This window comes from Cupressus sempervirens, chromosome 7 (genome assembly GCF_028749045.1).
Source record: "Cupressus sempervirens isolate cs-2001-9-10 chromosome 7, ASM2874904v1, whole genome shotgun sequence".
Lineage (NCBI taxonomy): Eukaryota > Viridiplantae > Streptophyta > Pinopsida > Cupressales > Cupressaceae > Cupressus > Cupressus sempervirens.
The window spans coordinates 658132543-658157319 of NC_143124.1; the positions used below are offsets into that span (position 1 = coordinate 658132543).

Sequence of the window (24777 nt, forward strand, 5' to 3'; positions counted from 1 at the left end):
AGATTTTTCTTTGATCTTATAGAGCTAGACAGAAGTTGCAGAAAAATATTGTTTCTTTTTGTATTTTTCAGAATAAAGGTATTACAACGAATAAAAAACAATAACTGATAAAATAGAAGTGATAGAATTCATATGCAACAATACATACTAATCTGGAAATGATTATGAGACCGTACCAGTATAGTCTGATTTATTTTAGAATAGTACCAATACAGATGTACTTCAAATAAGGTTGCCGCCAGCTGGAGATGGGAACCAGCTACAGCCAAACAAGTTCAAATGATAAAGCCCAAGCTGTTGCAGTAAAACAAATCCAGTCTGCTGCAAATAAACACCCCATAATTCCTCATGTGAGTTGCTATAAGGAAATGCCAGGCTGAACCAAAGTGTCCGCCTTCTCTAAAAATCTACTGCTTGCAAAGTGTGATTGCAATACTAGAAATTGATCTTCTGCCTTGATCAAACTGTATGTATAAGAACTTTCGAACGTGATCTTGTTGAGGGCTACACCCCAACAAATTTGCTCTCAGCACCAGGGTTTGTGTCCTAAGTGAGGAATGCTCTTTTAGAGCAATGCCATCCAAATAGGTTGACAAAAAGATGAAAGATACTCACCTTTAGGTTACCATCTCCTTATATCCCCTCTCTAAGGAAAATTGAACTCTAAAAGAACTATAAAGTGGATTTCATTTGAACTTTATAATATAACATTATTTCCCAATAAAGGCGTCCAAATAGAAGCAAATCATTACTTTATTAATGACAAATAGCTCTAAGCATCAAGTAAGTCCCGACAAGTGATAATCAAATAGTAGAGACTCATCTCTTTCCAACGAGCTCACACACATAGGCAAATCAATCCAAATGGAGCCAGGAAACTCCTTATTACTCCAAAATGGCTAAACACTTAGCCTTTTTTAAATTATCAAAATGCTAACTTAAGAGAATATTTAAATATATTAAACTGTTTCCCAAGTAGCCAAGGAACAACCCAAACACCTCTAAAACATGAAACTGAGTTACCTGCTTGTAATTGATGCCGGACAACTTGGGTCAACTGGCAGTCTCACCCTCAAATCTAGGGATACTCCTAAAAATAGGGAACATAGCCAAATCTCTTGAAATTGAGACTAGGGGGTGATCTCATAGAACCTCAACTCTAGAAATGTCACCACCTCCTAAAAGGTAGGAATCTCCTCCTTCAATCAAGGAACTGCCTCCTAAAATCAAGGAATTGCTCTCAACTGATCTACTACTGCTTGTAATACCAAATCCGGACATTGAAAACCCTAACTGAGTCCCTGATCACCACTGCAAGCCTACGAGACTCCATAATAGGCTAACTCTCATGTCATTGCCAGACAGAGCTAAAGAGGGGACATGACATTTAGAGACTTGGTAAATTTCTGAGAATGAAATTAAATCTAAATTAAGGGGAAATTAATTGAAAGTTAATTTGCATGAGTCCTGAGGTTTTAAGAAACAAAGATCTTTTATCCTACAGTTGTGGAGATGTAAACCAAAGTCAAAATCCCTCTAAAAGGACATCAAACAGCAGCAAGGAAGTACAGTGCAGGAGGTTGACTTAAGTTGGAAAGTCAAAAGATGGCAAACAGGACTAATTTATTAAGAGGAGCCATTAGCAAATTACTATGTTGAGGAGTTCTATCTGGGCAATCAAGAGGATGCATCAATTGTGTGAAGAAAAATCAGAAATGAAGAAAATAGCAGGTATTTGAAGAATACAAATTGAAGTTGAAGACTGAGAATTATATCTTCATCATACAATGCTGCAGATTTGAAAGAAAAATCAGAGATTAGGATCGAAGCTTCACCAATTTGTAGATATCATTCTTCAGACCATGGTCTGAAACCCTACTAAGGCAGGGGCAGTGATTATGGGAAGAAAAAATCAGAAGTTGGAAGAAAGAAATAAAGTGATCATAGGGAGTGCAACATCTGATCTGTTCCTTTCATACAGAAAGACCAAGGCAAATTTTAGACTCAAGTCTGGACATTCCTAAGGGTTGCAATTTCTAGTAGAAAAATCAAAAAATTTTAAAGGCTTGCCTTTACTCAAATTCATCGTAAGGCACAAAGAGGAACGTTTCTTGCAAGGAAAATTGATTGGTTCAAGGAAGAGGCATCCAGAAAAGCTTGTTTCAAACTTGGTCTCAGGAAATCAGACCCATATTTAGTGGTGAAAGGTTTGGTTTTTTGTTCTCAGACTTCTCTTCAAAATTCGATACAAGGACCAGTCAGTCTTTAATTATTGTCTTCATGATCAGGTCTTAGAGCCAGCACTTGTATTGTATTTTACAAGGTTTAAGGCTGATTTTCTGAGTTTACAAGACATGTCTGTGGATTTGATATTTAGAACTTATCCTGAGACTTTCAAACGTTTGTTTTCAGATTATAAACCTCGTTTGCTACTTTTAAACTTTTATTTTCTATGTCAGAAACCTCCAAATTAATTGTGAAATCATGTATAGTAAAGTCTGAAGTTAGTTTCTTAATCAGATTTATTTGCAAAATACTATCTTCAAGCTTCATAGAGGATAATGGCTGATAGAAGGGTGAAGAGGACTAACATAGAGAGGTTAATCACAAAGAAGGATAACACCTCAGAGGAGACAAAGGAAGCCTGGACAAAGAAAGATTCAAAGATCAAGCTTGAATTCAAGAGTTATTTGAAGATCAAGTTATCAGGTTGGATATTAGAACATGTTTGGGTTTAAGGATAAAAATGAATTCATGGGCAACTTCAAGGACAAGGGAAATTCAAAGACCATGAAGAAAACAAGTCCCTTCAAAGAATTGATTGGTGCAAGGAAAGGGAAGGAAGAGTGTGGGGTGATGGACAAAGAAGAAATTGATGAACAAGGATCAACAAGAAGGGCTCGACATAATGAAGCTCAAGATGATCAATTCTAAGCAGGTTCATCTCAAGGATGTGGAAGGATTACCATGAACATGAAGATAGCTAGGAATCTGAAGCAGCAAAGGAGGATTAGCTCAAGGAGATCAAATTCGAAGGAATTTAAACCACTCCAAGAGGATCAAGGACAACAATCAGGATAAGAACAATTTTGAGAATATCTCAAGGATCAAGTTCAAAGGTAGGATGATAGGGAATCTCAAACGGTGAAGGGCCAAACATAAAGAACCCGACTATCGCAAGGTCTAGACATCCAGGAGAATGAGTCTAATAACAATGAAAAATTCCTACAAATAAAGTAGAATTGATATTTAAAGTTGACATGTGAAGTGCTTTGAAAGTATTGCCACGGTGTAATTTTCTCATTGGTTCTCATGGCATTGAATTTTCTCAATGGGTCACTAGGTGGTGCCTTATTGTCACTGGATGAGCATTAAATGTTTGTAGCAACCCTAATTATGGTTTTTGGTGAGTCAATTTGAGCCATTTGTTTCAAATTGTTTTTGGTCATCCATTGTATTTAGGGATCCTATATAAACCCCACTCCTCATTTGTAAAAGGTATTTATGGAGAATTGTCACTGAGATATTACCATAATTGAACCAAATGATTGAAGTGTGGTGATTTAGTGAAAATTGTGAAGTGTTGTGTGGTTCTTTTATCTCTCGATTTAGTTAAAATTTGTTTAAAGTAATTTAGATGGATGAAAGAAATTCTGAATCAATCTTTTCAAAACTCAACTTATCTAATCCATATCTAGGAGATTAATAAGCCCAACTTCAATTATTGCTTACACATTGCTATAAAACTTGATAGTTTAATATTAAACAATGGAGACAAAGTATCCTTAAATAGGAGTGTATGGGCAAATTCCCACAAAAATCATCATCCTTAAGGGAAGTCAATATTAAAAATAAAAAATTGGGGGGAGAAGAGTATAAAACTAACAGACATCTTCCCACCAAAGCACCATTAAAACCAAAGATTTTGTGAACAAACCTCCAAAAGGAGGCCAAGGTGACAATAAGCATTGTTGAAGTACCATCAAAAGAAACACCAGAGCCCACATATAATTGCCTCAAGATTCAACAAAAATCAACAAGACCCATTATAGCATCCTAGCCACTAAACTCTTGAACATCAAACCAAAAAGGCTGCACAACCATGTGAAACCAATAGGAACAACCACTAACAATGAGAGTCAAAGGGACTCCAGTAAAAAAGCTCAAACCCCAAAAAGGGTCATGCCTGCAAAGCCAAACACTGCTACACCAAGGAGTAGAAACCTTGAAAGGATAGTCTCAATCCACACGAAGGGAGGAATAGGCCCAAAAGACCACAACAACCCACACCAAAGCCCCCCCTATAGCCATTAAAGCCCTTGAACCACCACTAAAACACTTTCACTCGCAAGCAGAGCCACTAAAGGGTCACACTAGGAAAGACATTGACTTATTCCAAGGAAGACAGCCTAGATGCAACTAGTCAAATCATCTCCTAAGGAAGGCACAAAGAAAAACTCATAAGTAATTAAATCGAACCCAACAATCTCTGAATCTAGAAAATAGAATTAAAAACTCTTACCGTTGAAGCCTATGGAAAAATGAAACCCTTAGACCCTCACACAAAAGGAACAAGCCATGAAGCCCCATACTCCAGCCATTGCCATCAACAACACCCTAGCCAAAATTTCCGCCATCATCAACTCCCCTGTTCTTTAAAACTCTAGTGCCTATGCTCCTCCCACTCTTTCATTTGTAGCACATAAATCATTTTAATTTGTTTATTATAACATTAAGTAATATTATTATCTTGATATTTTCTATGTTTACATCTTATGCCACTCAAATGTTTCCTTATGTTTGAAACAAACAATTGTTAATTGAATACAAAAAAAAATTAACGAGACTAAACTCACTAGAGATAACCATTAGAAACATTATATTATTCTTTTAATACCCTCCCTTAATGGTCATCGTACTAACTATCCTACATAAGACAATTTGTAGGCCTTTTGATAATGGATGCATAGAAGGCTACCCCCTTCTCATTACAATGCTTTGCAACATGAACTTTCCATTGAGATCCTTCCCGAATCTACAAAACTTTTGAAAATGACCATGATAACCACAAACCATCCAACCTGGCATACCTTATAGCCAAAGCCACCGAGATTAAACTAAAACCACGATTTTGAGGACAAATTGGCAAACACTAGACTATTGCCCTAGCAACTCTAAGTGCAATCCAAAACAACTACAAAAAATCATGATTTTGTGGGAAAAATTGCCAAAACCCTTCAATGATTTTTTCAGGAAAAAAATAAATCTTGAGACCAACAACAATATTCATGATTATTTTTGGGAAAAATAAAAAACCTTGAAATTTTTTTTGAGCGTAACATCAAAAAACTAAACACAATTTTGAGGAGAAAAAATGATAAAAACTAGACATGGATCAACTAACAAAACTTTTGTTTTTCTAGGAAAAAAGTAAAACCCTTGTACAAAATGATTTTCGAGGCAAAAATCACACAAAACCCACAATAAATTTTCATGGACAAAATTATAAAACCCTCCCAAATTTTGTAAGGGAAAACTTTATTAAAAACCTAAGTTGTTAGTTCGAGTATGGTTCCAAGTTTGAAGGTTGAGAAGCAGTTTGCAAGTTGGTCAAAATTTTGGAAAGGGGTTTGGGTTCGTTAGTACAAAAACATGTAAAATATATATATATATATATATATATATATATATATATATATATATATATATATATATATATATATATATATGAAGCATGAGTTAAAATTAGAATGTAGCTTAGTAGCATAAATACATTGCATAGTACCATAAACCTGTTTGGAAACAAAAAGTGATAAATACATATACACACACACACATACACACATATGAAGCATGAGTTAAAATTAGAATGTAACGTAGTAGCATAAACACACACACACACACACACACACACATATATGAAGCATGAGTTAAAATTAGAATGTAGTGTAGTAGCATAAACACATTGCATAGTACCATAAACCTGTTTTGAAACAAAAAGTGACAATGGGAGGCCACCAAAAGCATTTCGTAACAATCTTTTAGGGTTGTGGACACCATAAAGTTATTAAATTTTGCAAAAAAATCGCTCTTTTGCTGTTTGCGGGCCCAGAATTCATGCGGTTCGAACTTTGTTCGTCGGTTTTCAGCATTGTCTGCCTGGGTTCAAACTGTGTTCCAAGAAGTTCAAAGCAGCTGGGAAAAAATTGAACCCTGCCTGGACCACCCAGTGAACCAGCCTCAAACCATGGACCAGTTCAAACCTGGGCTGGCCTGGAGGGTCGAGGGGTGAACCCTTGTAACTTAGATTAGAACACATCAAGTTTTTTTAAGGGAAAAATGATTAAAACACAATAGTAATTTTTGAAGGATAAAATCATGCAAAATCCTCACACTGTAGAAAATTATAAATACAACAGAGGCAAACAAAACGGCCTTTTATAGAACTCTTAATGCAGCAAAAAGATAAAGGTTTAGGAATCTTATTTTAATCCTACAAAGCAAGAGAACATGAACATGTTTGTGAACTGTATTAGACTCAGTTTTGTCACCAACTTCCGCCAAGCTAGTGCAATCTTTGAAGGTGAGCAATAAGTGTAGCTGACACAAAAATCCCAGACACGGATCAGCATAAACCAAGGTTACACGGGGACAGGGGTACTTGGGGTACTTAGGGTATGGGTACAGGTACAGCTATTTTTTATAATAGGGGACGGGGGTACTTGGGTATGTCAAACTTTATTTTTAATTATACTTTTATATTTATAGAAAACCTGAATTTATGAGTCATGACAATGATTTTTCAAATCAAGAACAGTGATAAAGTTTGCAAATGTAATGTATTGTTTTCAGTTTCAGATTTGTTATATGTTTGTAATAATAATTTATGATAAATGTTTAGATGCATAACATAGAAGGCAGACCTTAAACATGAACAAGAAGATCATAAATCATATGACAAGGACATATTGCAAATGATAAATTTCTGGCTTTAACAGTGATAACGTTTATTGTTGATCAATCTTCTATCAAAGTTTCAAACTGATTAGGTATTGAATTAAGCTTGATAAACTAATAATAGAAAAGGAAAACTTTAAACATGAACAAGATCATAAATCATATGATGATGACATATTGGAAATGATAAACTTATGCTTGAACAGTGATAAAGTTTATTGTTAATCAATATGCAATCGAAGTTTCGAACTGATTAGGTATTGAATTAAGCTTGATAAACAACGAGCTGATACACAAACAAAAAACTGAATTTTTTTTTCAGAAATCTCAATCAAGGTCCTTAGCTATGATGCTCTCCACCAAGTACCCGCTACTTGGGATACGCGTACCCGGTACTTGGGTATGTGGGTATGAGTACCAGGGGTGTGGGTACAAGTACCCATGCAACCTTGGCATAAACTTTTGGTTTTTTAGGGAAAAAGTAAACCCCTTTTACAAACGATTTTTGAGGCAAAAAAATCCCAAAACCCACAATTATTTATCATGGACAAAAATTATAAAACCCCCCTAGGATTTTTAAGGTAAAACTTTATTGAAACCCATCAAATTTTTTTAAGGGAAAAAATTATTAAAACCCATCAGTAATTTTTTAGGATAAAATAATGCAAAACCCTCACATTTTAGAAAATTTTAAATAGGTCACAACAGAGGCAAACAAAACAGCCTTTTATAGAATTCTTAGCGCCACAAAACACCAGACTTTGTGTGGTAAAACACCTCAGAAAACTCCCAAACTTCATCACGCAGTAAAATAAGAAAACACTTTGCGTGGAAAACAATACATGCAAACATCATGCAACTTGCATGCAAACAACATGCAAGTAGATGCAAGCCACATGACCCTGAGCCTCCTGTGAGGGAGTTAGACCCAGACCCAATTTGATACCATGTTGTAAAACTTGATAGTTTGATACTAAACAATGGAGAATAGAAAAGTACAAGATGATGTTTTTTAACAAAATAATCGTTAATTGAATATGAAAATAGAAACTTACTAATAAAACTAAACTCACTAAGATCATTAGAAATAGTACATTTTAATTTTAATACACATTGATATGCATCTATGAATGGTGTTGGTGTTAGTAGTGTTTTGAACATCTATTGCTCACCTTTGAAGATTGCACTAGCTTGGTGGAAGTTGATGACAAACTAAGTGTAGTACAGTTCACAAACATGTTCATGGTCTCTTGCTTTGTAGATTTTGAATAACATTCCTAAACCTTTATCTATTTGCATTTTGTTTCGAAAGTCTTGTTAGGTTAGGATCAAGTACTTTATTGCAATATCATTCTCATAAGTTGACGAAGTCTAGAGTGAATTGGTGTAAGTCTCTTGGCATAAGCAACATACATCAAGCCAAATGAGCTCATCCATATTGAAGTCGCAAGTTCACAGTATTAACCTTGGAGTTGTCTCTATGATATTCTTTGCAATCTTAGCATATGTGGTGATTTTGATCAAGAGAGGATAGAGTGTTTTTGGCACCTTATTTTGTGTTGGTGTGGTAATAAAACATCCATCAACAATTCCTTCTCCTGTATTTTAAAAATTTTCATGGGTTTTGGGTTTACATACTTCAAATGTCTGCTTTACCGATGGACTTAATCTGCAGCATGAAAGTATGCCAATGATTTTAAGAAAATGCATAGTTTAGAATTGTGAATGACTTCAATTGTCCACTAGAGAATTCACATGAAAGTAAGTCCTTTTCTGTGTCATTTAGGAATGGAAGGTTTATTTATTCATTCTTCAGTTGTTTTCAATATTTTCTACTGAATAACTAAGTAGCTAGAACCAATTTTTAGTTCAATTTGACTAAAATGAAACATCTTTATTTTTGTATAGGGAATTTAACAATTTCTTCTTATATAGAACATTAATGCATTAATTCCTATATGAGCACATTATTTGTCATGTTAGTCCTTTTGTTTATTTGAAATATATGATATTTTCTTCCAGGGGCCAAGAAAACTAAGAGCACTCAAAAAGTAGTTCCAAAGAGTGAGGTTGATTTCACCAGCAGCATAATTTGTGGGGAACCATGTGGTCAGGTAGTTTCAGATTCTTTTGCAGGCCAGCTTCCAGATCAAAGAGATCAAAACTCAGAAAGGAATGAGGATATGTCAAAGTTGAAATCTGCTATGAAGTCTGGACCAATAAAACAGTTGAGTCGAAATGTTACATGGGCTGATGAAACAGAATTTGACAGATCACTTGAGAATGACAGTGTGGATAATTCAGAAAAGTCATTCACTATTGTTTCTCCTGGATTAGACAGCAAAAAACAGTCTGATACATTTGATAATGATGGCATGAGCATGGAACCTGTCAAGCCAGAGTTCAGTGGGGAAAATGCTAGTGCTGTCCGGTTTGAATCAGCAGAGGCAATTGCAAAGGCACTAACAGAAGCAGCCGATGCAGTTGTTTCAGGGGAGATTGTAGCTAATGAAGCAGGTAAAGCTTGCTGTTTCTATAATTACTTATTACTTATTATAGAATCTTTGTATGTACCAGTAAAAGACTAACACGCATTTGTCCCCTGTATAGCAGCTGCCAAGGCAGGAATTTCCATACTTCCTTGCACTGACTGTAGAAATCCTGAAGAATTGGACGATGAAGTAGAAATGTTTGATTCATCAGAAAAACACCAAATTTGGCCAAGGATACTTTCTAGTGCAGATGATGAAAGTTATGAAGCACAAAACTGCTGGTATGATTCTCCGCCAGAAGGTTTTTATTTGGAGGTGAGTGGACTTATCTACTGGGTTTTTCTGTTGCATTTACACTTTCGCACAAAATTTACCTAATAGTAGTTTTATGGACTATGCAAATCTATTCATTTTCTGTGTTTACCATCTGCAGCTCTCTCCATTTGCAACAATGTGGATGGCTTTTGACAGATGGATTACAGCTTCTTCAGTGGCTTATCTCTATGGTAGAGATGAAAGTGATGAAGACGACACTTTAATAGTTAATGGAAGAGAATATCCTCACAAGATTATTTCTAGTTTGTCGGCTGAGATTGAGAGAACGTTAGCAAGCTGGATTTCACGTGCATTGGCAGGAATGGTTCAGTCTCTAAGATTGTCGACCTCAATTTCAACTTTGGAGCAATCTCTGGTATGACCATTGAAAAATTCTTAACACGGAGTTTGAAGTAGGATTACTATCAAAGTAGCACTGAATGCTTTATTACCAAAGGCACCATCTTTAGGATGAATTAGCGTTTTTGTTTCAGATAACAATTTCAGATTTCGAATTGCTGGGGAAGAAAATATTAATTAGAAATCCAGTTAGATGTGCTCTCTAGTAGGTCGAATTTGGTGTGATTTTTTAGTGGGATGGTCAATCTTTGATGGTAGAGTAGATGCCAAATAAATGATTGGGATGCTCAATCTTGGATGGTGTACTAGATGTTTAAGTAATTGATTGTTCATTGCAATAACTATTGCTTTCATTACACTTAGACCACTAAACTTGGACCTTATACAAATTCACAAGAGCATGACTGTTTGCTATTATGTTGGCAAATGATATGTGAGTTGAGAGGATACCAAGAAAAGGAAACTCTGTTGATATTCAACACCATCAAAAAATACTATTTTGAGACAATGTGAACTTGAAACTGTTATTAATTGTGGCTACAATAGGCTCTAGCAAGTGAAACATTTTTCTTATCTCATCTCTTTATTACTAAGTTGATGCACTAATAAAGAAATCCCCTCTATATCAGCACACACAAATGATGGGTTGCAACATGATTAAGAATATACATAGCTAAAATCATGTGCATGATCTTGTTAACAATATTTATGCAACTTTCTAAGCCCTAGAGGGTTTAGAATATTTATTCAACTTTCTAAGACCTAGAAAGTTCAGAATATCTTAGCAATACCTTAGGGTGGGGATTGCATTGCAGCCATCACAAAACTTGCCATGCTTATATCTCCAGTGACTGCCAATGAATATTTTGAATCTAGAAGCCGTCATTGATATGCAAATTGAAAGGGCATAAATAAAAGGTGAGTTATTGATTGTTTATATAATCTTAGTGCAAACGATGTCCCCTTTCACATGAATCACTTACATTTAAGTGGGAATGGCTGGGCATGAACATTATTAGATGGTGTATCTGATTCATCAGTCTGAGACTCTGAGGTGATATTTACACGGCAACATATAAACTTCCGCAACAAAATCCTAAGAGTGGGTATTGACTGGCAACCATCACAAAGCTTGCCATGCTGATATGTCCAGCGATTGCCACTGAATATTTTGAATCTAGAGCCCTCATTGATATGCAAATTGAAAGGAAATTAATAAATGGTGACTTTATTGATTGTTTATATAATCTAAGTGCAAATGATGTTCCCTTTCACATGAATCACTTACTTTTAAGTGGGAATGGCTGAGCATGCACATTATTAGATAGTGCATCAGATTCATCTGTCTGAGCTGATATTTACAAGGCAACATATAAACTTCTGCATTCTGTTTGCATATGAAAGCTAGTTACACCCGATTTTGGTTTCTACGAAAATGGGTGCACTTGTGAATCTGTGATATTGAACTTATACAGCAACAGAACTGTGAATACTGTTCACATTACTTGTCACTGGTTGGTATTATATTGTGGCACCTCCTAAAATCAACAGCATGAGATATATGTTGATTTCCACCCTTTGTGGAGAGTATTTGTTGCCGATGATTCTTGGTCCATACACGTCACTGAATGTAACTCATTTGGGCAATCATCAGGTGCCTCCATCTTTGGTACTGCCAAAACTCAATCTTGAGATTCTGCTCTTGAGGCAGTACCCTCAGTGGGGTCCTGGGGCATGCCATGCTAGCTTTCTTTGCTGGTATTTGTAGGATCAGAGGAGTACATTGATGTCGACAGCGTGCTCAGATGGATTAATGGACACAGATGACTCTTTCTGGAGTCACTTTGGACAGCATGTCCGAGACTTGTTATTTTTGGAAAGTGTCAGTTGGGACATCGTTTGGTCAGTTGGCAGTTTTGGATAACTTATATTTAGCAATTAGTGTTTTTACTATTTAGTAATTGTATTCTGCGAAACCCCTGTTTTAGGCAATTAGTCATAGCTTCATTCTCCTTTCAGCTTGAAAATTGCATCTTCAATCTCAAGACCTTTGGGGAGCATTTCTATTTTTAGCATATAACCATTTACAGTAAATGCAATATTTGACTGGTCTTTGACTCAGTTTTCCTCAGCTATAGAGTGCAGTATCTTCAGTTTCATAGTTTGGATGGGTTTGGCTGTTTTTAGCTTATTTCTATTTATAGGAAGTACTATTTTGCGTATTAGACTCAATCTCAGCCTTCTCTCAACTTTGAGTGCCGAGTCTTTAGTTTTGGGATTTGGTCAATTTTCTAAGGTTGGGAAAAATATTATGTTATTTCACTGAAATATTTCAATAAAGTGACTTTATCATAAGTGAAATAAAGTGGGCAACAAAGTTACGATGGTAAAATATAATTTTATTGTCATTTACGTGGCCTCCTAAAGTGAAAAGAAAATAAAGATTTAAGTGATGTTTTCTGAGCAAAAAGGTTTACTTCCACTTGAGGAGGGATATATCAAATATTAAAAAGGACGAAGGTGATAATCTTATTGTCTGAGTTGCTCTAATTTCTCATTTAGACTATATATTGGTGTTTTGGCTTTCACTTGAGATATGTTGATTTGGTGATTTTGTATATTTCTCTTTGCGGAAACCTTGGGTTGTTTACGGTCATGAGGAGCAGATTGAAAGAATCATCTACATGTTAATTTCCTCTAATTGCTGGTTGTACCACCTAGGGAGTGGTGTGAGCATAGACTAAGGTGGTGCTTGGGTTTGAAGAGGTTTCTATTGCTGTTTGAGGTGTTTAGGATCTGGACTCTGCACTACCATTTCTATCTGTTTTGAGATCTTTGGAGAAGTTATTGAAGATTGTCATCCAAACTACAAGTGCCATTTAGCTGATTTCAGTACCAGTTCAGTCTATTTCATTGCTGCATATCCAGGACATGTTTGAAATAGACATGTTATGCTATTTTAATGATTTGGATTACTCTTATATTTGGGAAAAAGGTGTGATTTCAGGTCAGACATTAAATCTGAAATTTTCAGCTTCATCTATTTCTGAGTTTGGTCAATTTTCTCAGTTGTAAATCTGCAGAAGTTACTTTATTATGTGCACTTTGTGTATCATTTCAAAACCATTGCAAAACACAAAACTAACAAAAATAGGCAAAACATGACAGCATACTACAGATTAGGGCTTTTTTGGGGGTTTTGTTCCCATGGAACAGTGATACACACATGATTTTATGATATCAAGTTTGCAATGCAAAGTTAGTGTTACAGGTCCAATGAGCTAGATAAAACTCATTTTCTGATGCAAATGTTGTTGCATACTCCTCATTGACAGGGGTCAGGACTACTAAATCTCCTTTTTACTGCCAAACTCACAAGGTAGAGCATTTCTTTACCAATTTTGAGCCGGTATTTGTTTAGAGATAATAAAAGCATCGAAGCATATTCAAATGTGCTAATATTAAGTGATATAAGTTACACTTTCTATGATTTGTGACATGTAGGTAGGTTTGACGAAAAGAGGGCAAGTTTCAAGGGTTCTTGGACACCTCTTATAACAAGCAAAATGTCAGCAAGCTGCAAATTGATAGCTGACAATCAACAACACTACAACTGAGTGACAACAAAAAGCAGAAAACACAGAAAAATACTAGAAACGAATAATACAACTTTTTCAAAGTATTAGTAGCTTCCAATTCTTGTAGGTGGCAACTTTCATTGAGATCAACACAATTGCGCAGCTGATTCTTCTCCTCACAGCACTTATTTCTATTGCTAAATGGTCTACAGCTGGGACCTGCTCTATTCCCTTTTCTAACCACCTTGGAAATGGATGTTGAATCTTTAGTTATCCTTTTTAGTTTTTTGTAACATCCCCTATTTGGCTTAGGCTTAGTCATTATCAGTTTAACCTAAATTTAATATCCTAAACTAAATGAGTAAAGGAATTATGATTCAGTTTGAGACATTGCAAGTAAAGAGAACTCTTTATCTATCCCATTGTAATAAGATATACATTATTAACATCCATGCCGACTTTATTACTTCTTCAATTTGATGAAGGATTAGGCGTGTAACCAAGATGCTCAAAGACCAATTACAATAGGTTCCTTCAAAGTTTTCAGACCCAAGTCCTTATCCTATCTTGGGACTATGCCCACAAGGCGCTCAAGATCACTGATCCCTACCCTATCTTGGGAATAATACCATTGATTGGATTTACACAAGCTTCTTCTTGAAAACATTACAGTTCCTTTTCTTCTCAGGCAGAAATAGTAATAATACTGAATATGGTTTTATATATCTGAGTACTTATTTATATTCCTATAGTTGGATCATTCTTGCAATTCAAATTATATTAAATCATTTAGTCATGTGTTATAGATCCTTCAGACATATAATTTAATTATATAACTTTTTTTTTTTGAAATGGGGTAAAAATTTATTCAATCAAGTCTAAATTACAGAGCAAAGGCCAAAGGCCCACAACAGCACTACATATTCCTGTCTTCCAATAACAGCTGATCAAAAATCCCACGATGCTTAGAAGGTAACTCATCCCTACCACTAATATCCCAACTAACCACATTCTCTGAAGCCCACTTCGCCAAACAATCCACCCCTGTTCCATTCGTGAGGGATATGAAATTTAATTATATACTTCAAATGTATAGTTAAGATGTATAATTTGGATATAAGCTTCAGATGTATATATTTTTAATAAAATTCATATATATATATATATCATTTGGATATATGTTTATATCATTTGATTCCATTCTATTCAGTAGATATATAATTCCTTAATTCCTTTTTCATGATCCATGCCAAAATGTAATTTATATCTTCTCTTGTTTGAATATTATAGTATTATGTAAACCAGTTTTTAACTCATATATATACATAATAGTATAAATAATAATATTATGTAAATCAGTATTTAACTTACAGATATGATAATGTACTGTCACACTGTGCTACCAGCAGTGTAAATATTTACTTCCTTATTCTTCTTTGAAGAGTACGAAACATATTTATAATTTTCTCCTCTTCCATCTGATCGGCAATCAGTATAAATATTTTATAATCTATGATCCTATGCCTGATTGAGAATGTTTGGTCACCCTCTTATATCTTTATATACTTAGAGATACCTCTCTTCAAATGGACGACTGTTTACAAGTACACTGAATTAATCATATTATTTCATAACAATTGGAAATTGCTTCTGAAATAATTTCTTGATAATCGATAATTAATTTATTTCTGGTCTTTTTTAATTAATTGGTGCTAGTACTTCAGAGATTATTTACGGTAGTTTAGAGGAAAAGCCAGATAACATTGTCAGAAACTGTTAAGACATTGTCTGCTATACAAATGGGCAGTTGGATATCATGTTAAAAAATATTGTTCACATAGATAAATATTAAATGACATGAATTTTATATATTTTCTGGAGAAGCAACTTTACATAGCACATTATACTTGATTTATATTATTATTTAATATTTTAATATTATATTTATTATTTATTTTTATAATATTTTAATTCATTCATTCATTTCTTATTATAATTTTATTTCATTTAATTATTTTGTTATTAAATTCTATCTTGAAACTGAGACATGATAGGCCTTCCCTCTCCAAAATTGCTTTTCCTCAAGCAATGGCAATTTTTATATGGATCCTTCCGTGTAAGTGGCTTCTACAGTACAACTAAGATATCATCTCAATTTGTAAATTTGAATCCAACAACCCCAAAAAGTATGAATGCTATCTTGGTAGAAGTAATAAGTTAATATCTCCAAGTTCCTTCGAGTTAATTCTCTTATTCTAAATCAACCCAAAAATAGAATCACACTTGTTACAGACACTTGCCAAATACAAAATATATGTATGAATATAATTTACTGTCACACAGTGGTTACCAGCATTGTAAATATTTACTTCCTTACTCTTCCTTGAACAGTATGAAATATATTTATAATTTTCTCCTTTTCCATCTGATGGTAATCAATATATATATTTAATAATCTATGACCCGATGCCTGACTGAGAATGTTTGGTCTCCCTCTTATATCTTTATTTAGAGATACCTCTCTTCAAATAGACGACTGTTTACAATTACACTGCATTAATCACATTTTTTCATAACCATTGGTAATTGCTGTCTACAATCATTTCTTGATAGTCAATGGTTACTCCCTTTTAATTAGCCGATAGGCTATTTATTGTGGGAATCACCCTTGGGGAATTGTAATGTCTTGTGCATATAGTCAGTGGTGTTGCAGCTTCATCGTTGGGTGGTGTTGTGGCTTAGTCATCTTCTGCTGGAGTTTCGACTTGTTATTCTCCCAATTTTGTCGGAAGACGATTGTTTCATGATTTGAGCATCGAGATCTATTCTGAAAGCCTGCAGCCATTGTTGCTAGCATTCCCACATAAAATTCAGAGCTTCCTCATTAAAAAATCCAAAACAACAAAGAATGGCAGATTCCCCAACTGAAATTAGTTCAGAGCTTCCTCATTAAATAAACCAAAACAACAAAAAATGGCAGAATCCCCAACTGAAATTGGGAAACACCTAATTTACAAGCAGAAAGAATTAGAAAAATTAAAGAAGAGGGAGTGGAACTACCTAGAAAAAGAAATTGAGCAGCAGAGGCTTAATGGCGGAGGGCAAGATTAAATGTAGTTCGACTGAGATTTCAAATGGCGAGTAACAAAAAAAATATAAAACATTTCAGTGAGGGTTCAGCTCCAGAAGTCGTTATGCTGGTTTGTACACATTCGCTCCATCGTTGTCTCTCCTCCAACTGCTTTCTCGACAGCCAATTTAGTTTCATGCTCTGCAACTATCGGGATCTATTGCAGAAAACACAGATTGACATGCATTTTATAAAACTTTGGGAGGTTTTAGAGTCGGCAATTAAGGTTGCAGGAAACTTGGAAAGGCAGAATTATCTATGCATTTATTGTGAAAAACACACTTGACTCAAAGTTGATATGGTCATCTAAGCCATGCTCGAAGGTCATCCAAAAAATTTCATTTACTTTTTCGCACATTGTTGTTTTCCGCGATTAGTCAGAAATCTGAGAATGAATAGAATACAACACTCATTGCATCTAGACGTGAAAGTTTGGTAGACTCTTAGGGAGTATGACCACTGGCTTGCCCCATGGTAATTTAATTGATATTGTAAATTTAAATATATATATATATATATATATTTCAAAATTTACTTAACATAGATTATTTATATTATGTAAATCATTAAATTATTAACTATTTTTTATCTAAATAAATTATAAATTTAATAATGCATTAAATCAAAGAATAAGAATTTTCTCCTCAAATTATAATAATTGTATATTCCTTGTTGACATATTAAAGTTTAAACATTGAATCTAACAATTTTATTGAAAAACTAATATTTTGGTATCACATTTTTTTCATTTTCAATAATAAAAATAAATAAGTAATAACTCATTCTTTAATACAAACTATTTTTGAATAAATATATTTTAAAATTAATAAAAAATAATAGATTAAATCAAAGAATATGAGTTATTAACTTAAATCATTAAGTTAGTATTTCTTGTTGACTTTTAAATCTTTCAAACTTTGGAATATGAAGTTTTAGTGATTGAAAAGTAAAACTTCTTAACTAAATCAAGAGTTTTAAATAAACAATGAATTATTATGGTAAAATAATGAATGTGTTATTAAACAAAGACCATGAATGATCTATATATACAAGATACAAGAGAATGTTTCTATAATGTACAAGAGAGAGGAAATAGAAACATTCTTGTAGAGTGAAAAAGAAAGTTTCCATAACGAACAAAGGGATTTTATGGAAACATTACAAAAAGAGTGACCATTAGGAAAAGACAGAAGAGAGAATAAATAGAAACTATCTAATTTCGTAATACCCTCCCTTAATGGTCAATCTATCTTCAAAAAACACAAATTTGCATGTCCTCAAAAAGCGTAAAAGGCAGCCTCGGGTTGATCAAAGTGGTCTGCATGTTCTACAATGTGGGTCTATGGTAGGATGAGTCTTGGTACCAAAAACAAGCGCCTCAAGTTGACGGTACGCGAAGATCATCATCATTCTTTGCTTCTAGGTGTTGTAGTTCTTTCTATTGAAATGTTGACTGCTTTCTAGCATAAGATTGGTGAGAGATGCAATTGTACGTTTTTCAATGAAAATATTAAGATGGCATGAACTTTGAGGCAGATTGACAAAAGACCCAAAAAAATGACCCGAAAGAGAGCTCGAAAAACACAATTTGAAATCAAATTTTGATTCGCTAGCTGAAAAATAAAGGCACAGAAAATGATGCACCTAGAAAAAAGTGAGACTAAACCAATTGAGATTTGGAAAAACCCACCAGGAATATGCAAAATTTTTGGTGATCCGACACAGGAATAGAGGGTTTTCAAAAAAACCTTAGTCGGATTAAAAAACATGAAAAAATTGCAGAGTTCGTGAACAAAGGGTGGATTTGAAAAAAAAAGCAGATTTTGCACAAAGAAAATTGCAAAAAAAATTGAATGCCAAATCCCTAGTTGGGTTTGGAGGGAAAAAACGATGCAAATTTTGAACACACTCAGGTAAATATTTCAAACATTTTGAACACACTGGGAAATATTTTGAAAATTTTGAATTAATAATTTCAAAAAAGAAATTAATTTTTTTCGAAGAGGCCAAGAATTTGCTCTAATACCATATTATGGTAAAATAATGAATGTGTTATTAAACAGAGATCATGAATGATCTATATATACAAGATACAGGAGAATGTTTCTATAACGAACACGAGAGAGAGGAAATAGAAACATTCTTGTAGGGTGAGAAATAAAGTTTCCATAACAAACATAAGGAGTTTATGGAAACATTACAAAAAGAGTGACCATTAGAAAAAGATGGAAGAGAGAATAAATAGAAATGACCTAATATCGTAATATGAATTCCACACTACTTTAACAAAGAATGCATCTCTTCTATTAATTATTAATCAAGAAAGTTACAAGTTTATTGTCCAAACAAAATAATGTTACTTATCATAAATAGTTTAGGTTTAGACTCAACCAAGATTAGATTCTAATCAAGACTAAAGGTAGTTCTAGGGCATGCTTTAGATAAGGGTTAGTTTCGGACAAGGATAAGGTTTTAGTTGAAGTAAGAATTTGAGTTATATTACAATAATAATATAAAAATATATAATAGTAATTTTTTTTTTCACTTTGCTAAATTTATATTTAGCCAATACTTTACTACATTATTCTTGATATAGTGCATTTATTCTCACTCTTATAACATTTTAAATTATAATTATGATGCAATTTATACTAGATGTTATGATTTCAATGTGGAATATTAGGTAAGATTATCTACAATGAACATGAAAAATGCATATATGTTTGAAGTGATCAATTGTAATTGTGTGCAAACAATCTACATATGTTACATCTCCTAGTCTATTTGCACATATATATTCCTATTGGCAACCCATTGCACCTTTTTTTTGCAATTAATAGTTTTAATTAATTGGTGCTAGTACTTCAGAGATCATGTACGATAGTTTAGAGGAAAAGCGAGACGACATTGTAAGAAATTGTTAGACATTGTCCATTGTCTTCTATACAAATGAGTAGTTGGATATCGTGTTGTAATATATTGTTTACATAGATAAATATAAAGTGCCATGAATTTTATATTTTTTTTGCAGAAGCAACTTTACATAGCATATATATATATTGGTCTCAGAGGGTGTCCTCGTGATCCAAGCTCAGTGGGTTCCCTTTATGGGGCAAACTTGGAGGGAGACTAATCCCTTCGGCCACGAGATAACTAGCACCTGCCCCAAGTGTTCGCAACGGGATAATGACGAGCAGAGAAGTTGAACCCAAAACCATGGGGATTGCCCACAACCTTAGACCAACTCACCTAACCCGTTGGGGCTATATTATATTATTATTTAATATTTTAATATTATATATATATGTGTTTTTATAATATTTTTATTCATTCATATATTTCATATTATGATTTCATTATATATATATTATATTTGACTTGTGTTATTATTTAAAATTAAATTTAATATTTACTATTTATTTTTATAATATTTTGATACATTCATTCATTTCACATTATAATTTCATTGAGTTTTATTATTTATTGTTTAATTCATCTTTAAAATGAGACATCACATTTGTAGTTCATCACTCCAAATATTTACCCTAGGGCACTTTTTCAATAATCCTTTTATAATTTCTTTTTAGTGCATTTCCTTGTTCAAGAGCCAACAATCTTGCATTTTGCCGTGATCATTTTTCAATATATTTTTGTTTGCAGCCTAAAGCTCATTTCCTAATTTTGGTGGGCTAAGTTTGATAGAGTCCAGCTTGATTGGTCTCACATATTCTGCATGGATGTTTTATTGTTCAGATTTTGAAGGACATCATTGCATAGAGCACACTGATTGTGTCATCATTGCCACGATCATATTTAAACAGCTGTATGGAGATCTCAAACCTCCAAAATATTGGCATTTTCCCTCAGTACACCTGTAGTTGAAACTGAAACAATTGATCCTCTTGACGTCTTATCTACATTCATTCATAGTCACACCACTATTGAGTAGTTTTTGGGATGTGGAGTCCAGTCATTTGACATGCATTGAGATTCCATCACCACCTACAATTTTGCAATCAGGACATCTTATGGAATGAGCAATGTTGTATAAAGTTTTGAGTAACTGCATTGGGAGCTTCCAACAATTATTTGTAGGACATCTTGTGAACTAAGTTGCTGATTTGGATGTGCATGCGAGAATCAAGTGCATGGATCTACAAATTTATTTTTGAGATTTTGGATGTGTTTATATATATACATACATATGTATATGCATGCAAAGAAAGGCCAGAAACATACAAAATTAAATCATCTGATAAGATGATACTTCATTGATATATATATGTGTGTGTGCAAAAAAATGCTAGAACATACAAAAGTAAATCATTTGATAGTATGATACTTCACCATTGATCAAGATATCTATTAGTGTACAGTCATTCAAATCGAAATAACTAATAAGCCATATCATATATGTCTATGTTCATGATTCCAATGCAAATCAGAAGATCACTACAATTACAAAATCAAAATGTAGTGCATGATTCAATGTTCATCAATCATGGATTCAAGATTCAAGATTCACTAATCCGAATAAGAATCATATGGATTTGCAAAAAAATCCTCGTCATCTCCAATTGCTGCAAATTCAAGATCATTTGAACCCAAAATGGTTCCACTTGTGCTAGATGCACAATGTGTCATGAGGTTATCAGCATCTACATCCCAATGCTTGGCTGCTCCTTCCTTGTAGTAATCCTCCTTACGTGACAAAAGACACAAGTTGGTATGAATTTATACCAAGTCTTCATCTTTTTTCGGGCTAGTTACACTTCATTGAGTGGATAGAGGAGTACTTACTCAAATTCCATTCAACAACTGAAGAACTTGCAACCTAGACAATGTTCACAAAATTAAATGTAAATAAAAAAAATGAAAAACACATTAAATAATTATAGAACAGAAGTAGTAAACAAAAAACAAAAAATCTTACATGCAAGAGAACCTTAATTGCAAGAGGTTGTAGATGCTTAAATGGTTAACCATAGAAGTACCACCATGTGATAGCTCCCTTGTTTTTTTGGTCCTTTATTGCAATTTGACCAATTTGACCTCCCTTCAAATAAGCCAAATTAGAAGGGCAATAGGGTTAATATTATAAGTTTATAACATACAACTTTATAAAATTCAACGCACATCGACTATAAACAATTTAATGATCAAAATGCGATGGATCAAATGTATGCAATTTCAAACTAGTCTAGATTGTGTTTTACCCCCAAAGGAGACAAATCAGACATAGATATGGAAATAATTAAATATTTCACTATACTTATGATAATTGAGTTTAAAATGCTATAAATGATCCAATCCACTTATCTAATATTAAATTATTGAAAAAAATTAAAAAATGTACATAAAGGATGAAAATATATAATAAATCAGACTTTATTGCTTTATGCAAATAAATAAATATTCTTACTGATTACGCTAGAAAAGAAAATGCAACGAAGACACTCATTACTGATGAATTACTGATGATCGATTCATTGCAATTCGATTCTAAGATCGCGTATAAAAAATTTACTCAATGATCCAATATCCACGACCTTAGTTCAACATTCAATCTTTGCCATTTGAAAAAATCATATATCAAGAGAGCGTATGTCGTTCTAGTATGTAGAATTTTTTTTGGAATTTTTAATTGTGTATTACACCTCCTATTTATAAAGGACAGAGAGTTATGTCCTCAACCATCGCATTTTTGGAGAATGCAACTAATCCCATTTCATTAGTTACATAACATTGAGTATAACATAATTTGTAAGGCATATAACTATATTTTGTTGATTACCGAATCTGCCTGCTCAACCAAAACCAATAAGAACTGGATGAGGGAAAGCGAGATATAGATATTGTATTTTATTTGTCTAGCGTTCTCTCCATAAGAAGGTTCTTCGCATTCAACAATTCCTTCATACTTTTGCAAGTTCTATTCAATCAGTGATTATGTCCAAAGAGTGCCTGTGCCGCTACTCATATTTCTAGACTTTGCCGTGTTGGGTAATTTGTAACCTTCTGTCAGCACTACACATTGTGATATACTCGAATCATTTCAGTGAAGATCTCTTCCTCTGCCTGAGGACCTGTAACGAACACAAAGGAGCAATAAGTATCACTTAATCGAACAAATGATTTGACTTCTTGCGTATGTATATTGACGTCCAATTTTTCTTTTCCATGGTCAGTCTCCATCCAAACTTCATTGGAAACCATTCACCCACAACTGATAACATATCGCTTCTCTGTAACAGACGGCGAATAGTTTTTCATGATCCCAATAATTGCTTGCATAATATACAGGCTCGGGGGTTAAGAAAAAATTGCTAAATCTTGATATATCATTCATTCATGAAGAGTTTGGTCACACTGTAATATGGAAGCCACAATAATATTATAAATTGAAAACGCGGACACGTTTAGGATGATATGCTTGCTTCAGACGTCTCTGTGAGGCACAAGGTGCGAAAGTCTCCACTATTGAGCATATTTTTTCGGGCTCCTCCATTAATTGAAGACATCTTCTGGCTGTAGAACTCGCCATGGGTTCATTCACTCCATCCCCACTCTGCAACTTTTATCAAAATAAGGAAAATATTTAATGAATATCTGAATGTTCATATCTGCGTTGTCGGGCATGATAGTCAGCCATCGGAATTTTCCATCGTGCCTGTTGTTTTATCGAATTCATTTCAGAGCCTCACCATATTTCTATCGGTCAAGAAGTCATGCAGTACGATTACCATTATTCTGAGCCCGCATGTGGTCTCCACTCTTAGATATCCCTGTTTCTGCGTATTGCTGTAGGTTTCTAATGATGTATTCATTTGCTACCTACATAAACAAAGACTGGAAAATGTGTCGATATTTGCTCTCTCTTAGTTTATTATGATCCCTTTGTCACTGCTATTACCACAGAGTATAAACTGCTGCTTCTTAATATAATCATTCTTTGCATATTTTGTTCCTAAAAATGAAAATCAATCGGGAAGATGACCAACAGGAAAATGCAAGGAAGCTTCGAGTTCAGATTTGATTTCTCCATGCCTCTTGTTGCCATGTAATTCATACACAAACATCATTAAGCATGAGTTCTCTATTCGTTCTAGGCATCATTAATTTTAATATGAATAAAATACATCTGAGATCTGTTTTGAAAGTCATGGTATACTTGACTTCTAGACTGCAGAACAATATGTATACACCCCTGCTAATCATGTAAAATCCAGTTAATATGCAGTTTCCTTATATACTCTTGTTCTGGGCAAGTATAATCCAGTAGTTACCATTCAGGAATCATCTAGAGTGGTTATCATGGACGAGTTTGTTGCCTGTAGATAACAATATAATGATTGGTGCTGCATTTGAGATCGTCATCTTTGTTTGGTATTGCAGTGTAACAAACTGATTTCAGTATGGATAATGAATCTCTGCAACATAGTAATGTAGAATAAATAATTCGAATTATTAAAACACTGAGAGATGAAATCATTACAATTGGTCTATACAGAATAGTGATTTGTGCATAAAATGTAACAGGAGTTGTTTTATCTTAATAACATTCTTAACAATGTAAGAAGATTAATAGTGCAAAAAGGTGAAAATAGGCTTCTAAATGGAAGCCCTAAATTTAAAAATTTTTTGGGACTCCATCAGTGGCTCTTATTGGGGACATATGCCCCTTGGTGCATAATGAGATTCCAGCTATCTCCGGAAGAGCAGACCAAGCATCCATGCTTCACATGATACAAGGTGAAATTGGGTGGCCCCAGGTCCCCCAAAATGAACACAAATTCTTCCCTCTATCAAACACAGTTTTGATCACGTAACACTTTGGATCTCCTGAATATGATATCATATCGTTCCTTAGTAAAATCTGATCCGTTAGCAAATAAAAAACAATCATCACATGAGATGTGCCTTTCTTTCATCACTTATTTAGGAT

At 33.9% G+C, this 24777-nt stretch overlaps 1 protein-coding gene and 1 long non-coding RNA gene across 3 annotated transcripts in view; one reads left to right on the top strand and one right to left on the bottom strand.

The window, feature by feature from the left end:
• LOC149548380 (RNA polymerase II subunit B1 CTD phosphatase RPAP2-like protein) overlaps positions 1–24777 on the top strand; it is a 67389-nt gene that overhangs the window by 11790 nt on the left and 30822 nt on the right. The window contains exons 2-4 of one of the 2 annotated variants that reach the window (XM_089792460.1): positions 8980–9474; positions 9568–9764; positions 9883–10140. In XM_089792460.1, the coding sequence (XP_089648586.1) occupies positions 8980–9474; positions 9568–9764; positions 9883–10140 (950 nt within the window). The remainder of the gene's footprint in view (positions 1–8979; positions 9475–9567; positions 9765–9882; positions 10141–24777) is intronic. The other variant, XM_089792461.1, reaches the window with a different exon arrangement.
• Positions 16174–17300, bottom strand: LOC149548381 (uncharacterized). The gene is made up of 2 exons (XR_016354020.1): positions 16763–17300; positions 16174–16537 (listed from the first exon to the last, which is right to left on the bottom strand). It is a non-coding gene; the product is annotated as an uncharacterized LOC149548381 (long non-coding RNA).